Source organism: Capricornis sumatraensis, chromosome 20 (genome assembly GCF_032405125.1).
Source record: "Capricornis sumatraensis isolate serow.1 chromosome 20, serow.2, whole genome shotgun sequence".
Taxonomy (NCBI): Eukaryota; Metazoa; Chordata; class Mammalia; order Artiodactyla; family Bovidae; genus Capricornis; species Capricornis sumatraensis.
The window spans coordinates 41675592-41691710 of record NC_091088.1 but is presented as its reverse complement, the minus strand read 5'-3'; the positions used below and the strand labels follow the sequence as shown (position 1 = coordinate 41691710).

Here is a 16119-nt window from a genome sequence, read left to right as displayed (position 1 = left end):
AACTTGTCAAGTCATCCATCAGTCTGAGCTATCTGGGCTGCCCTCCCTGCTCCAGCAGCCTGGATGGCTAAGATATTGGATAAAGCAGATGCCCAGTGACTATCCAAATGGAAGAATGAATAATGGGTGGATGGCAGGATGGCTGGATGGATAGATGATAAGGAGGGAGGGAGGAGCCCCTTGGCCATCCAAGCTCTCCTCTCCAAATACACTGAAATTCTTCCTCCAATGTTTTTGCTGTTTGTCAGATGACTTACATATTTTGTTCCTATTTGCTTTTCCAAGAACACTAGGGGAGTTTGTAGCCCTCAACCTTAACTTCCCTTCGCCCCTGCCTCAGTGGACCTGGAACTGGTTCCCACCTCAGACTGATTGTTCCACGGACAGCCAAGGTGTGACCACCTATTTGGGGGAAACTTGAGTGCCTCAGAATATGATAAAAGCTATGGACCCTCTGAGCCAAAAACTGCACGCACGCACATTCATCTTGTCTACAGCTTTGGGTGGGTTCATAGACCCTGCCCCCTTCACCACCACCACCACCACCACCAAGAATCATTTGGAGAGTGTGTTAAAGGGGGAAAAAAATCCCCTCAAGTCCCCTTAGCCCTCTTGACTCTATCTCTGGAGGGAAGGACCCACTGAGTCTATGCCTCTAACTCTTCCCACAGAGCCTGACTCTAGTTCAGGTCTGAAGTGCCATCCTCCAGAGCAAGCACTGAGTGGGGCTTATTTAAAAATGCAGATTCCTAGATCCCACCCAGATTTATAAACTGGCATCTCTGAGGGGGTGAGACCCAGCAGCCAGCATTTTTAATTAGTTCCACAGGTGGTTCTGAAGCAGATAAAGACTGAGACCTGTTTCCCAGAATAAAGGGTTTAACACTTTTGGGCTGAAAGCCTGTAAACAATTGCTAATTAATGCATCAGCATTTCAAAAGGTAGAGCCTGGGTGACCACATTCCAAGGAGTGAGGAAGGGGAGCGAGAGACACCCATCTTGAATGACCACATCAGCCCACCCCTCCCCCTGCCCACCCATTCCCACTTCCCCTGAGTCCCTCCCACACAGACACCCACAACCCTCTTCCAGTTCCGTCTCCCCTCCTCCATTTCCGTCACGTTCCCAGCCACTTCCTCAACTGCCCAGACACCCCAAGTAATGCCCACCGTTCCTTCTCTCACCCCCACCTCTGAGCTGTGCAATGGGAAGGGGCCTGGGACCCACAGCAAAGTTACAGGTGCAACCACCCCATCAGGACTCCTCTCCCACCCACCCTGCTCACTCAGGTTTTCCACGTGTGTGACAACCACCGTTTGACACTCTACTCACTGTTTGTTTTCCCCCTCCTTCACTTCTAGAACGGACAATCGGCACAGTAGGCAGATTTTTCACCTGTGACCTATGTCTTCCCAAGGCCTGGTCTGAATGCCCAGCACAGGGCAGGCGCAACAGATTGCAAACTTGAGTTGAAATTTTGGGTTCAGTCCCTGGCTGATGCTAAGCAAATACTCAAAAGAGCAGTGGCGATCAGATCACCCTAACTTTCCTTCCATGTAAAAAGCATGAATTGAACACTTTCAATTGAGCTGCTTTTAACAACTGATTTATCTTTAGGAAGCAAACAGCCATGGAGGGAAGGGAGAATGAAACTTTTAAAAATTCCATTATTGTTTAAAAGGATGACCACAGGGATTACATCTAAGCTCAGCTGAAAGTGGGGTTTTTTAGTTTGTTTTTCGACGAGGAAGATCAAAATCCAATGGAAAAGATAAGAGACCTAGGAATTTGGCTTCCTCATCCACATTATAATTCACTACTCCCATCCCCAGGGACCCTACACCCTCATTCTCCACAGCAAATGGGCCCCTCAGAGGATCACTTATGGTCAACTACATTCTAGGCGCCATGCTGAGGACACGTCTCAAGGCACACAGCCTGGTGGGTGGGGAGGAAGGAGAACCCAGGGGATCTGAACCTGAGAAGGTGTTGGGGAGACAGGGGGATGTCCTGACTCACGTCTTGAGAGCAGAAGATCAGAGATGGCTTCCTGGAGGAAGTAACCACTGAGCTGGCCCTGAGAGAGGAGTTAGTCGGGCAGGGAGCACAGGAAAAGTGCGCTGGTAGAGGCGTGGAGAACCCAGATAGCCTGGGAGGGACCCATGGGCCACATCAATGAGAAGCAAGGGAGAGGCCCCAGGCCTCCTCCGAGCTCAGCTCCAGAGCCTGGGCGGTCAGAGGGCATGGTCCAAGCTACAACCACCAGCCTAGTCCTCCCTGAGGACTATCCCAGGGCCCAGAATAGAGCTTGGGGGGGGGGGGGGGGGGCGGGGAGGGTAGTGAGAAGACAGAGCTGGCAGGATATGGGGACTGGATCTGGACTGCAATGGAGAGACACAAGGCCCCTCCCATCACCCCTGCCCCGATCCCTGGAATCCTCACTCACAGGGCTCTGGACTCTCCCACTCTGCCCCAGGCCTCCACTTGCCACTCCGAGGGTCTGGAACACACTTACCCACATATCCTGATCCTTCACGTCTCTGGGTCTTTGCTCAAAGGACCCCTTCCATGAGGTTCTTCTCAGACCACCCACCACTTCTCAGCAACTGCTCACTCATTCTTAAACACCCTAAACATTTCACGTATGTATTATGTGTCTTGCCTGTTCCCATCGACGCACTAGAATACAAACTCCACACAGAAAGAGATTCCTATGTTTCTGGTTCTCTGCTGTATCCTCAGTCCTAGATCAGTGCTTAGCACATAAGAGCTACCATTATTTATTCAATGAATGAATGAAAGAAACAAATGAATGAATAGAACAGGTGTGCCATTTGAATGAATGATGAATAGAACAGGTGTGCCATTTGCTGAGAAGGGAAGCAAGGTTGGGTACAGTAGTGGATTTCGGATAATCATTTGGAGTGGCTGAGGGACAGATAGGTAGACCATGCTGGCCTGAGGGGCCACATGGATGGTGGGGCTCATTTCTGGTTCTCTGAGGCCGCTCCAGATGGCCTCAGAGGAGCCTGGGACTGAGTCAGTCCAGTGGCCCCAGGGCAGACAGAGGGAGGAGAACCTGCTGCTCCTGTTTTCCCGGGTTCACCCAGCCTCCCCAGGTCTCTGCCCACAGGGCCCCACCCAGCCAGCCAGCAGCAGCGCTGTTATACAGTCCTTTCATGGCCTTTGTCAGCCAGAGGCCAGGCCGGAAGAGCCGTGGAGGACACTGTGCTCCTGGTAGCCCCCCACCCTCCTGCTGGGGCTCCAGGACAGGAAGCTCAGTTTCACCTTGGCTACCTGAGTCACCACCCAAACATCCCCTGTGTCATATTCCTGGCCCCCAGAGTCTGCATGAGAGGTCCCTCCCCTCCACCCCGCCTTGGCCAACAACAGACACGCCACTGCCTCCTCCCCCCTCGCCTTCCTGCTCACATGCCACCCAACACCCCAGACCTGCCTCCCCCTGCAGAAGCTCCGCCAGCTCCTCCAGCCCACACAGGTCTTCCCCTACCTGAGCTGTGAATGCGCCCATTGTCTGATAACTTGGCATCTCAGCATTTTGATGCTCTTCACCTCATTTCCACAGCTCTGTCTCATCGCCTGCCTCCAAACCCCCAGGGACAGGAGAAACTTTGTGACTAACACAGAGCACACAGTAGGCACTCAAACACTGTACTGAGGGGACTTGGTTGGCTTCTGTGGTACTAAAAACACCTTCCTGAGGTTAGAATAAGAGGAAAAAGCTTCATAGACTCATGGTCACATCTTACGTAGCCATTTGCAGAAAACTTCAGTTTTTTAAAAACCCACAAATGCAGGCACATGTGTCCTGTAAGTGATTAGAAAAATGTCTGGGAGGATGCACGCCAAATCACTAATGTCAGCCACTTGAGAAGGGGGAGTGGGGGGGTTTGAATTTTCTCTTACAGATTATTTAGGTTTCCTTGAATGGTTTAAGCTTTATAGTGGAGAATTTCAAACATATCCCTAAGCAGAGAAAATAGAAAGATGAGCCCCATGTACTGAGTGCCCAGCACCAACAACTAACTGCATGGTGGTCTTATTACATCCACACTCCATCTCAGACCCCTTATCTTTCCAACCATAAATAATACATCGCTGGTTATCTCCAAGGAGTCAAGAACTGTAGACAGACAACTAGCCCTTGAACAGGCACTGTGTCAAGAGTCTCTTAGATCTGGGGAGGTCAGGAAGCCAAGTGACAAGGCGATGTAGCTCTCCTCATCCTCAGTTCTTCTATCTGGCTCCTTCGCGCTTTACATTTTTTTTTTTTTACCCCCTTGACACAAGTCTAAAGTGGAAACATCTAATAATTAAAAACTCAGTACTTGAAAGAGTGTTTGCTGTGTGCCAGGCACTGAAAGTACTTTATGTCCGTTAACTCATTGAATCTTCATAGCAGTCCCATGAGGTAGGAACTACAATTTTATCCCCTTTTTACAGGTGAGGGAACTGAGGCACAAAAAGGTTAAGTAACTTGCCAAGGACACAAGGCAAGAGTTGAATCAGGATTTGAACCCAGGCAAACCTGTTTCTCGTTCCACCCTCCCCAATTCATCTTCACTCTCAGAGGCTCACGGAGGCTGACTCCTTCATTTCACAGGTTAAAAGAGAAACAAACACTGAAGATGAAAGCCACAACCTTGATATCAAATCTCTGTTGAAACTAAGAGTCAAGCCTCACACCTGCTAAGTGATGTAAGTTTTCTAAGCTGAACAGCCTCCCCAGGTATTTAATTCCCAAAGTCTTAAGTACTCCCATGGCTTAGGCGAGAAGATTAGCAGAGGGAAGATAAAAGAAAAGAAACCATAACTGAATTCCAAAGTCCAAAGAAAAATCAGCACAATTTACACAGAAGTTTCAAAACCAAAGACTCTGAGAAGCTCTGAAATATCCATCTGCGAGGCACAGACGAGCATTTCTTTAGAAAGGCAGACTTGGAAGGCAAAAGGTACAGGAAGCACACCCACAAATTCTCGTTTCTCTATAAAGTTTAGTCATGATGACAGGCCCAGGAGGTGGAGTGGGAATGAAATCAACCACGTGACCCTCTCCAGCAGCTGTTGAACCCAGTCATTCCCGCAAGGCCGCGGGCTCCTTGTTAAGAATGCAGAGATCTGGGGCCAGTATCTCCCGGGATTTATGAGTAAGAGCCAGCACCAAGAGTACCTGTGGCCATGAGAGGTGATGTCAGGGAGTTGATTCAGTCTCTGATACAATAACCTCACCGGGAGAGGCCTCTCGATGGCCGTGATTCAGGGCCCTGCCCACCTGTCAATAGGGCTCAGGTTCTTAGACCAAGCTGACTCAAGGGGTGACGTTCTGTATGGAAAAGCCACAGCTTTTCCACAAACAAGTTGGTCAACTCATTCCCTCTTCAAGACTCCCACACAGTTGTGCTGAAGAATTTGTGGGGGAGGAAGTCTGCTGTCTGAAAACCCTCATATGAAACCAGGCTTCATTCTAACTATCAGGTCCTGGCCCCCTCTGCCATGAGGAAAAAACTCTATGTGGAGACAATACACACCAACATGGGAAGGGGGGCGGGTAGCATGAAAAGAAAACTGGATCCTGGTTTTTGTGGTGACAATTAGTTCTCAGGATTATTCTTCTAGAAAAATGCCTGCCCGGAGTATGGTCATTACCTGGCACCAATGTGGCCTTAAAGAATGTGGGGAGGGGCTCTCCTTGTGGTCCAGTGGTTGATTCCCCATTTCCACTGCAAGGGGCGAGGGTTTTAGTCAGGGAACTAAGTTCTCTCATGCTGCCCAGCCAAAAAAAAAAAAGAAAGAAAGAATGTGCAAAGTCCCGCTCTCTCAAGAAACAGCCCAATTCTAATTACATATTCAGCGTCTCACTTCTTCAGGTCTTTACACTAATGTCTTTCTTTTTAGTGAAGACCTCCCTCAAATTCCCCCCACCCCAGCACACCCAATTCTTATCACCCTTCCTGCAGTATTTTGTTTCCCTCCCATAGATCAAGACCCAACTGCCTCCCCCAGCCTCCTCCAATGAGAAGGGAAGGAAATCCACGAGGACAGGGATTGTCTGTTGTCCTCTGCTAGATCCCCAAGAACAGGACATGACTGAGCAACTGAACAGCAAGCTCCCCAGTGTGGAGCACAGTGCTAGGTAAGTGCCCAACGTGAACTTGTTCCATGGACAAAGGAATGCCTCAGCCATCCCAAGGGATGTCTCCGAGTCATTCAGAGCAGGAACTATCCATCGCCTTCACTTGGCTGCTCACAGACCATCGGCTTAGTTGGCTTTTCCTGCTGTGAAGAGTGCAGACTTTGGAGTCCAATAGCCGCTGAACAAGCAGCCGCTTAGGGCCTGTCACTCATCACTGGCTTTGTGAGGTGTAAGGAAGAGACAGCACTGGGGAAGAGCACGTACTTCCCATACAGTGTTATGATAACAAGTCTTATGTCATAAGAAGGATTATCGTCTTAGTTTTTCGCATCCTCCAGTTCTCTACCAGCTCCCTCCAGGCTCCTGTGCATTGCGAAGAACTGGAAGAACAGAAACTGAGTCTTGAAGAATTAATGGGCCTGAAGGATACCTAGGAAGGTGCTGGGTGTATCTGGAAGCCCTGCTCAAGGAAGGTGTCACCCAGACAATAGGAAGCCAAACAGATGGCTCTGGAGGGCTCAGATCTCTTGTTTAGATTTTGATCAGGTGCTTCTTTACACCAAGAAGTGTGGGGAAGAAATGGCTCATCTGACCTTTCCACTCTAGTCTGCAAGCTGTTTTGTGACAAGACAATGAGGTAAGGTTACACCAGGGATGTGCAGGGCTCAGAGAAACTGGGGAGGGCCAAGCGGAGACACAGGGCCTGAGAACATCCTCTTCTCCTTGTGTCCCTTCTGTGACTGATACTGAGAAAATTTCCTCTTTTCTTTAAAATAAAAAGCACAATAATACCTGAAACTAATATATGTCAATTGTATCTCAATTTGTTTGGAAAAAGGCACCACAGTGGGATAACTTCTAAAAGCAAAAGATATATACAGACCTATATGTACACGCTGAAACCTCATTCATTCATTCAACAAATAGTTACTGACACCAAATATGTGTCAGGAACAATTCCAGGTGCAATACCAATACAGCCTGTGAACTCAACAAGACAAAAAGCCCCTGGCCTCAGGGAGCTCTTGTTCTAGTGGGAGGAGACTAATGGTAGACAGGAGAAATAAGTGAAATATTCGTTAGATGGTGAAAAGCAATACAGAGGAAAATGAAGCAAAGAAGGGAGAAAGGGTTACCGTCTCAAACACGGGGTTCAAGAGAGGCCTCATTGAGAGGGTTACATTTGAGCAGAGACTTGAAAACATAAAGGAGTGAGCCATGCAGCTGGCTGCTGATGACAGTGCAAAGGCCCTGAGGCATAAGCGTGCCTGCTGTGTCTAAGTACAGTCCGGGGTGGGGCAGGGGGTGGGGGGAAGGGAGGCAGATTGTGGAATGCTTGTAAATTCGAGAAAATACTGGCTTTCACCCTGTGTAAAAATGGGAAACCATTGGCAGATATTGAACAGGAGTGATGGTCTCTAACTGAAATTTTAAAAGCCCTCGCTCTGACTGCTGAGTGGAGAAAAGGCTGTGTTGGGGGGAAAAAAAGAGAGAGAAGACTGTGTTGGGGGAGGGGCAGAGGAAGCAGGGAGACCAGAGGGGAGGCTGTTGCAATATCGATGTGAAGATGCTGGGGGGAAAAAAACAGTCTTTTGGGAAAACTCTCCTGGGAACAGAGGAGATGCTTCGGTGTGTCTGAGTGCCAAACCACAAAAACAGGTGTTCCTCTTAGCCTTCAACTTGCCCAGGTATCGTAAATCTGAAGGGCTTTCAGCCTGTTACATGCTCCTCTAATTACAAAGCCCACTAATGATTATCTAGACCTTGGCCAATTATCCCACAGGATCCTGTGCTGGCCACCATTTATGGTTTTCCTCAGGGGGAACAGGTTCAACTCTTCAGGCGGGTCCCAGGCGGTCCCAGCAGTGACACCTGAGCTCCCAGGGACCCAGGCACGTGTTCCCTCTCCCTGGTGTGGACAGATCCACAGCCAGACCTCTGCCTGGCTCTCGCACCTTGAGTTGGTCCCGGGTTAGACCATGAGTGTGTTTAGGACACTTTCCCTCCCAACCCGCCTGGAATGCCAGTATAATTGCACTTTTCAGAGACCCAGAAAGTCAAAAAGACAGAAAGGGAAAAAAAGTGCAGTTCACCTAACATTTTTCGGAATGAAAGTCAAAAGGGAGAGGCTGAAAATGGCTCAGAGGCGGAAAGACAAAAGAGGTCCTCAAAAAAACAGGCTGAATTCTAGCATCACAACTAAAAGTAGTGAAATGCAAAAGGTGTGAAGACCTGTTTTTCAAAGGGGAGAAGGAATTCGCCTCAAAAAGGTGAATTAGCAGGCTTCCCTGGTGGTCCAGGGGTTAAGAGTCCCTCTTGCAATGCAGGGGACTCGGTCCGAAACCACTAGAACTGTGAAGCTACTAGAAAACGACTAGTTTCTACTAGTGAACTACTGGAGCCCATGCGCCTGGAGCCCAAGCTCAGCAAGAGCAGTCACCGCAAGGAGAAGCCCAAGCACCACAACGAAAAGCAGCCACCACCTTCTGAAACTAGAGAAACCCCGCACACAGCAGCACAGACCCAGGGCAACCAAAAACAAAAAGACGATTTTTTTTTTTTAAGGTGAGTCAGTTTCACTGGAGATGCAGTGTGGCGACAGGGCGGTCGAGGGGCGTGGGAAAGGGCACAGGTTTCAGAAGATAAAAGTCCAGCCCTGCCACTACCTGGCTGGGTGAGGCAACAAGCTGTCCAACTTCTGAGTCTGCAGGCAGTAACAACACTTCCTGCCTTGGGCCACCGGGAGGATTAGCTCAGCTGTCAGGTCTGTGAGGACCCCACTTTTGCAGGTCCCACTCCTAATACTGGTTAGAAACAAACGCTCGTATTTTATTTGTTGGCCGCCTCCAGATAAATGCCCTCAGCACAGCCCTTCCATCATGTTCTCCTCCAGCGTGTGGGGTCCCTGTAACACCTCGGCACCTACTGACGCGAGATTAAGGCAGAAGGAGCACTGCCCTATACAAATTCCCATCTATACTGGTGCCTGCTGTTCTCAGCCTCCAGACCTGAAATGCCCAAATGCCTCCAAGATGATGCCACTTCTGGGTCTTTAGAAACTAACACTCTCCTAACCAAGAATTAATTTTCCTTCTCCAACTTGCTGTTCTTTCCTCTCTTCCCAGCAAAGGACCACCATCTCATTCACCAAGGTCCAGGGGTATAACTGACTGCTGCTCCAGTCCTCTGAATATTTTCCCACACCAATGAATATTTTCTCCAGTAAATGGGAATAGCCACTGGTGGGGGGTGGGGAGCCTCAGAGAATTTCTGGAATCTCCCTGAAGACCCCCCCCGCACTGGGTGCACAGTGGGGAGAGGTTGGTATACTGGCTACTTCCCAGAGCCCCCCCATCTCCATCCCATAGGCTCTACCCATCACCCCTAGAGGTCTCCTTCACTGGCATGGCAGAAAGATCAGTCTTACCCTTCTGGATCAAGGGTGCCCTTGAATCCCTGGACAACAGATGCCCACACCCTGGCTGCCACTGGGTATTCACTCATCAAACATTCGGGATCAAGCCACTGGAGTCATCTGGGGTGATGAGTCAGGTAGACTTTTGGGGAGCTTTTTAAAATGCCCTGTCAGAACTGCCCCTTTCAGAGACTAGCTCAGTGAACCTGCAGGAGATTTTTGAGGTAATCTGATGCTTAGCCAGGGTCTCAGGGGCTGGAGCATAGCATTTTTTGAAACCCAGGAAAAGACAGGCATCCGTAAGCCATGTGTATTATGCAATATGTTTCAAAACCAAGCAAAGGCTGCCAGGTTCAAGGTTATCCTCATTTTCTGGCCCCTCCCCTGATCCAATTGTTCCTTGCCCACTGACCCCTTCCCCCCCAATTCTGAACAATATTTATGGGCAGGTCCACCTCAGCCCCCCCTCCCACCCCCCAGCACACTGCACAGCAGCGAGAAAACACTGCAACATTTCCTTTCCTAGCAAAGAGCACTTTGGTCTAGTCACTGTTTGCTGTTTGCAGAGCAGTGTTTGCTTTAACACAGAAACAGGGAGAGTGAGGAAACTGGTTTGGCTGGTTTGCTGCGTGGGAGAGCACACAGGGAGACGTTTGAACCAAAGGTAAAACAAGGGAGAGTCTCAAACAGAAGGCACCAAATACTCCAGGGGCCTTAATGAGTCACCTTTATGGGCACCTGATATGCAAGATGACAGGCGAACTATTACGCCCATTTAACAGAAAGGGAATCTAAGGTTTAGAAAGTCCTGGGCCAACGTCTCTCAGCTGCCAAGGGATTCCTGATTCCATCTAGGCAGTCTGACTCAAGAACCTTCTGAATCTTCTTGGGCCTTGAGAGGTGGGGGAGTGGAGGACTGAGGTTGATATGAGGAAGGAAAGGGAAGAGGAAATACAACAGAAAGAGGGGGCTTAAAACGCTCCCAACAGTAACAAGTAAAAGCTAAAGTATAAAAGGAAAACTTTAATTAGTAACAGAGAAAAGGAGAGAGGGGGGAGGGAGAAGAAGAGAGACAACACAAATTTTTTTTTTAATGGACAGAAGACCAAAAAAAATTTTTTTTAATGTCTAATAACTGCCCTTCCATTTCCAGAATCAGGTTTGAGGTACCCTATATCCCTACACACACTTATCACTATACCCCAGCCTCAAGAGCCACTGGCTGGGCATGAAGCCCTCACAAGCATCTTATAGAAAGTTCTAACAGACCCCATTCTCCCTGACAATTACAATCAAAACCAGAGGCTAGCCCCAGGCCACAGTTTGAGATGAGAAAAATAAATCAAGGGGTGAGAGGTAGTGAACATTCATTCATTCATTTGTTCAAAATAATATGAGTGCATACTCTGTCCTTAAGAAATATGAGCCATTTAATGACTCTTCCCTGTTTCCTTACATCCTTCTCACTTTATGTTCAACCCACATCAGCTTTATTCATGACTGCAATCCCAGATCCAGCCCGATGCTGACACTCAATCTGCACTCAACTCACCTTTGTTGGGCAGAGAATCCAAGTGAAGAAACAAATATGCAGATTTAATCCTCACAACAATTCTGTTTGAGTATTATTGCCCTCTCGCCCCCCAGTTTTACAGATGAGGAAACAGGCTCATAGAAGTAACATGATTTCCCCAAGGTCACACAGCTAGACTAGTCAAAGCTATGGGTTTTTCCAGTAGTCATGTATGGATGTGAGAATCTCTCAGCCTGAGAGATTCTTCAGGCTGAGCGCTGAAGAATTGATGCTTTTAAACTGTGGTGTTGGAGAAGACTCTTGAAAGTCCCTTGGACTGCCTGAATAGTCATTGGAAGGACTGATGCTAAAGCTGAAACTCCAATACTTTAGCCACTTGATGCAAAGAACTGACTCACTGGAAAAGACCCTGATGCTGGGAAAGATTGAAGGCAGGAGAAGGGGACACTAGGATGAGATGGTTGGATGGCATCACCCACTCGGCAGGAGTTTGAGTAAGCTCCGGGAGTTGGTGATGGACAGGGAAGACTGGCGTGCTACAGTCCATGGGGTTGCAAAGAGTTGGACACAACTGAGCAACTGAACTGAACACAGCTAGTAGTGGAAATTCAAGTCTGGTCTTTGAACTCCTGGAACTATCCTAATCAGCCCCAACCCAAGCGCCTCCTTGAAAGCCTACAGCCCTGAATGGAGATGGGGGTGGAGGCAGAGTGGAAACCCAGGAAGTCTGATTGTGATGATTGCCTCTAAGGGATTTTTGGGTTTTGGCAGCTTCTGGGAGATGTGAGAGCTGATTATTTCAGCATCTCGCATATCTGAGGCTGGAAGGAGCATTCCAGAAAAAGGTTCACCCAATAAAAAGCCCCAAAAAGCAAACAGGGATTTCCCTAGCAGAGGGGAAAGGCAGTTCTAGTGGCCAGTAGAGAAGCAGCGGCCACCAGTCTTCCTTAGGTGGCCTTCCTCAGGTCTTTTCTGCCACTTCTCATGAGACACAAAGGCAAGGGCAGGATGACGGTCCATTAATCTCCTTCCCCAGAGTCTGGGCACCAATCCTCGTCGCAGAGCCAGTAAGGGGAAGTGACATCCAGGAGTTTGAGAGGCAGGGAAGTGGGGGTCTTATGATGTAAGGTAACCCCAAGCAGGCTTCCATATTTGCTTTTTAAAGCCTGGTTTAACTAGGGGGCCTGCATACTGTTTCCATCACCTTTCAGCACATCTTTTAGAAGGAGGGGGAAATGGGTGCATTTACCCGCACAGGTGGGTGCCTGTGAGCAAGTGCCATCCATCAAGCAGTCAGAGCTCAAATGCAAAATATAAGCCCTGTTTGCCTAAAGCCAGGTGGTGGAGGAAGTGAAGCAAAGAAACCATCAGTTTGAAAGACTGCCTGGTTTCTTTTTTTTAACACCACCCCTCAATCAACTCAAAGCTGAGTGCACTAGGATAATACTCCTGAGACCCGAAACTAAGGCCTGGGTTTCGCAAACAAGTTTGTATTTAAAAAAAAAAAAGAAAAGGAAACTAATCGGAAACTCTAAAGACGAATTTACCGTTGTGCTTTTGGTGTCTTTTGTTTGTAAGACCCCCTGAGTTTGGTCAGAACCCTATTTCTGACATTCTTCAGCCACCTGTGGACATAACATCACAGTCTCCTCGTTCTCACACTTGCATGCAGCAAATTTCCCACGGGGCCAATGTTTAAACTTGGCACTAATAATATCCCAAGCCTCCATCTTCCTGGACTGTCCAAAGGAAATGAGGCTGCCTCCCTAAATCCTGGTTGCCTTTTTAAAATCACAAAGCCAGTTCCCTGAAGTTGCATGTTTTTACCAGAAGGGCACTTTCATCCTGGGGCAAGTCCACAATGGGTTGGAAAGAGACCTTAAACGTCAGGAAATCTGTTGAGTGGGGCTAGGTGTGTGTGTTTCTGCATGTGTGTGCTCAGTTATGTCTCACCCTTTGGACTATAGCCTACCAGGCTCCTCTGTCCATGGGATTTTTCAGGCAAGAATACTGGAGCAGGTTGCCATTTGCCCCTCCAGATGATCTTCCCCACCCAGGGATTGAACTCAGGTTCCCTACTTTGACACATTGATTTCTTATTGCTGAGCCACCAGGTGTATAGACATAAAGGGAACTGGAACCAACATCATTAGCACCAGTATACCAGAGGCTGCTTCTCTCATCAACACCACCAGCTACAGGCTCCTTCCACCTCCCACAGGGTCTGGTCCACCTCCATCACCACCAGCCCCCATCAGGGTCCAGGTCTATCACCACCTCTGCTCTCCAGGGCATACAGCGAGGAGGACTTCACAATGCATACGAATTCCCCAAATACACTTTCTTTTTTTTTTTTTTTTGAGATTGAGATGAGGAAGGAATGGGAGAAAGGCCAGCTGTTGATCCCTGAATTGCCTTATGAGGCAATTCCAGTTTCCTCATCTCAAAACATAAATAACAATGGTGCCCACCATCATAAGGTTCAATGAGGTGAAATACACGTGATACAACTGCCCCAGAGTCTGGCTCAAAAGTGAACAGGTGTGGCTATTAATAATAATAATAATATTTGTATTATTATCATGTAATAATATTATCATGTAACAATAATAATATCATGTCAGATATAAGAACTTGGTGGTGGGGGTAGGGGATAAAAACTAGACTAGCCCACCTCTGGTGTTACCAGATGTCTTGGTGAAAGAAAACAAAGTGACCAATACTTGTGTCGCAATACCCCACACATAGATGTACACACAGTTTCTAAACTCTGCCCTGAATTCAAGGTTCAGTCAACTTTGCCTCCTCCCAGAAGCCAGTCTCTGCTCCCCACTGATACCCATCCCCGGCCACTCACACTGCCACCTACGTGCCCATAGACCACAGTGTCCTCTAAGCAGGTCCTGGGACATTTTGGGACATTTCTCATCAACCTGCTGGAATGGGAAATACCAAGGGCAGGGGTGGGGTATTCCTTTAAGTCCTCAATCACTCCTGGGGTCCAGCAGGGCCCAGCAGAACATCAGTCTGAGATGGGCCAAGAAATGGGGGACTCACTGCAAAATCAAGCAGACAACACTTCATCGTTTCCTTTTTGACCCAATAGAAAGCTCCACACAACACAGACGTGCCTCAGAAAAACAAATATGTTTAATCAATCAAACTGCAGTTTGTCTGTTTTTAAAAAAAAAAAAATCGCCTACTGTTGGAACAATTTCCAAAGTTCAAAAAAAAATTTATAGCATGATTGCTGCATTTTTCACATGACCAAACACTGGAAGAATAAACAGTGAACTCCCTTAGGGGTATTGTGGGTGAGTCCTCCTTTCAAAAAATGTTTCTTTTATTGTTATGATACTCGTCCAATCAACTAAATCAAGAGGGAGGAGAAAGTCCTTTGGTAGAAAATAAGCACTGGAGATCAGTGAAACCAGAAGAGAAACCAACCTTTCCTTGCTCTCACTCCTGGGCAAAGTGAAACAAACCAAAATCTAGAATCCTGATTATCACAGTGATAAGACCCAGAAGTACACTGTGTCGGTTTTTCATTCCTGAGTCAGGGCTACCAGGCTTAAAAAAAAAAAAAAAAAAAAAAAACCGCACTGCCACTATTCCTTGGGGAAACAGTACCTGTATAAAAAAATATTTTTTCATCTCTATGAGCAAAAGCCACAGCCTGGTAACCAAGAGAGGACTCCTCAGTCATCCCAGAGATGCTGAATGGGGCCTGAAAGTCAGAACCTAGATCAGATTCCTACTTTGACCCTGGGGCCAGTGGACTCCACCCTCCTGAGCCTCCCATTTGCTCATCTGTAAAAAAACGGGAATTGCCACCTCCCCCACCACCCTCTTCCCACACATCAGGTTTTAGACGTTGGAAAAGACAGACTTAAAGTGGTCAGGATAATATGAAACACACTGAAGGCCCCTAATAAGTGTCCCCCATAACTAAGTCAACCATACAAGACAGCCCCTCAAACCCAACGTCTGTCCTGGCAAAAGTTTAGATCCTCGCATCTGTGTAATCTACAAAGGTGTGTCACCAGAGCCAGGAAAGACGGTGCTCGCCCAGTCCAGCTCGCGGGCGTAGGAGCGCCGTTTCTCCGACCCTGCCCACTCCCACCCCAGGGACACTGGCGGCGCGCCCTCACCTCTGCCCAGGACTCGCCCTCTCTCCAAGTTCCGCCGGGGCACGGTGAACGTGTAACTCTCAGCGCCAAAGCCAGGAACGCAGGGCTCCGGCTCCTGGCAGAGCCACGATGAGACCTGGGGTAGGGGAAAGGTATGAAACCGGGGTGACTTGGTGGGGGGGGGTCTCCTCCTACTCACACCGAAACCAGCAGCGCCTCCCTTCCCTCTGCTGGCACCAGGACTGTGGGAGGGGTGGGCCCGCCCACTCCCCACACCCCCCACCCCCCACCCCCTCACCCCCCACCACCTCCATTCTCCCGCATTTCCCCCACCCCCATTTCCCCCCATTCCTCCCCACAGGGCAGCCAGCCAGCCACGTCAAACTCTTTCATTCGGAAACCTGTGGCCGCCAAGCCTTCAGGACTTCTCAAGAGGGAAGGCTGCTGGCTCACCTCCAGCCTCAGCAGCGCTTTCCTGAAAGTCTCCTTTTCAATTTCATCGGAGGCATCTTTACTCTTCCCAATTCCACTCTCCCTACACCGGGACCGCTCGCACTCCTAAGTCCGGTTCCTCAGACCGCCGGCGCTCCAACCTCTTTACATCCTTTCTTATCCCGGGGAGGGTGGGGGGCATACCTATTCACTACACTTTGCAGGGCAGGTGACTTTATCTATTGGTTCCGCTTTCCTTTCCTCGTTCCCACTACTCCCGGCTCCGCCCGGACTTACACCGGGGCTCCCCATCCCTACTCCACGCCCTCTACTCCCCGCCCGTCGCCCACCCGAGTACCCGGAGGCTGCAGCGAGGCGCGCCCCCACCTCTGGCTTTTGCGGGAGGCCTTCCGCAAAGCCGTACTCGCCCTTCACCCTCACTGGCTCCCTCTCC

At 48.9% G+C, this 16119-nt stretch overlaps 1 protein-coding gene across 2 annotated transcripts in view; it reads right to left on the bottom strand.

Moving 5' to 3' along the window:
- Positions 1-16119, bottom strand: part of CDH1 (cadherin 1) — a 70452-nt gene that overhangs the window by 54018 nt on the left and 315 nt on the right. For both annotated transcript variants that reach the window (XM_068992560.1, XM_068992561.1), the window contains exon 2: positions 15255-15369. In XM_068992560.1, coding sequence (XP_068848661.1) covers positions 15255-15369 — 115 coding nt within the window. The remainder of the gene's footprint in view (positions 1-15254; positions 15370-16119) is intronic.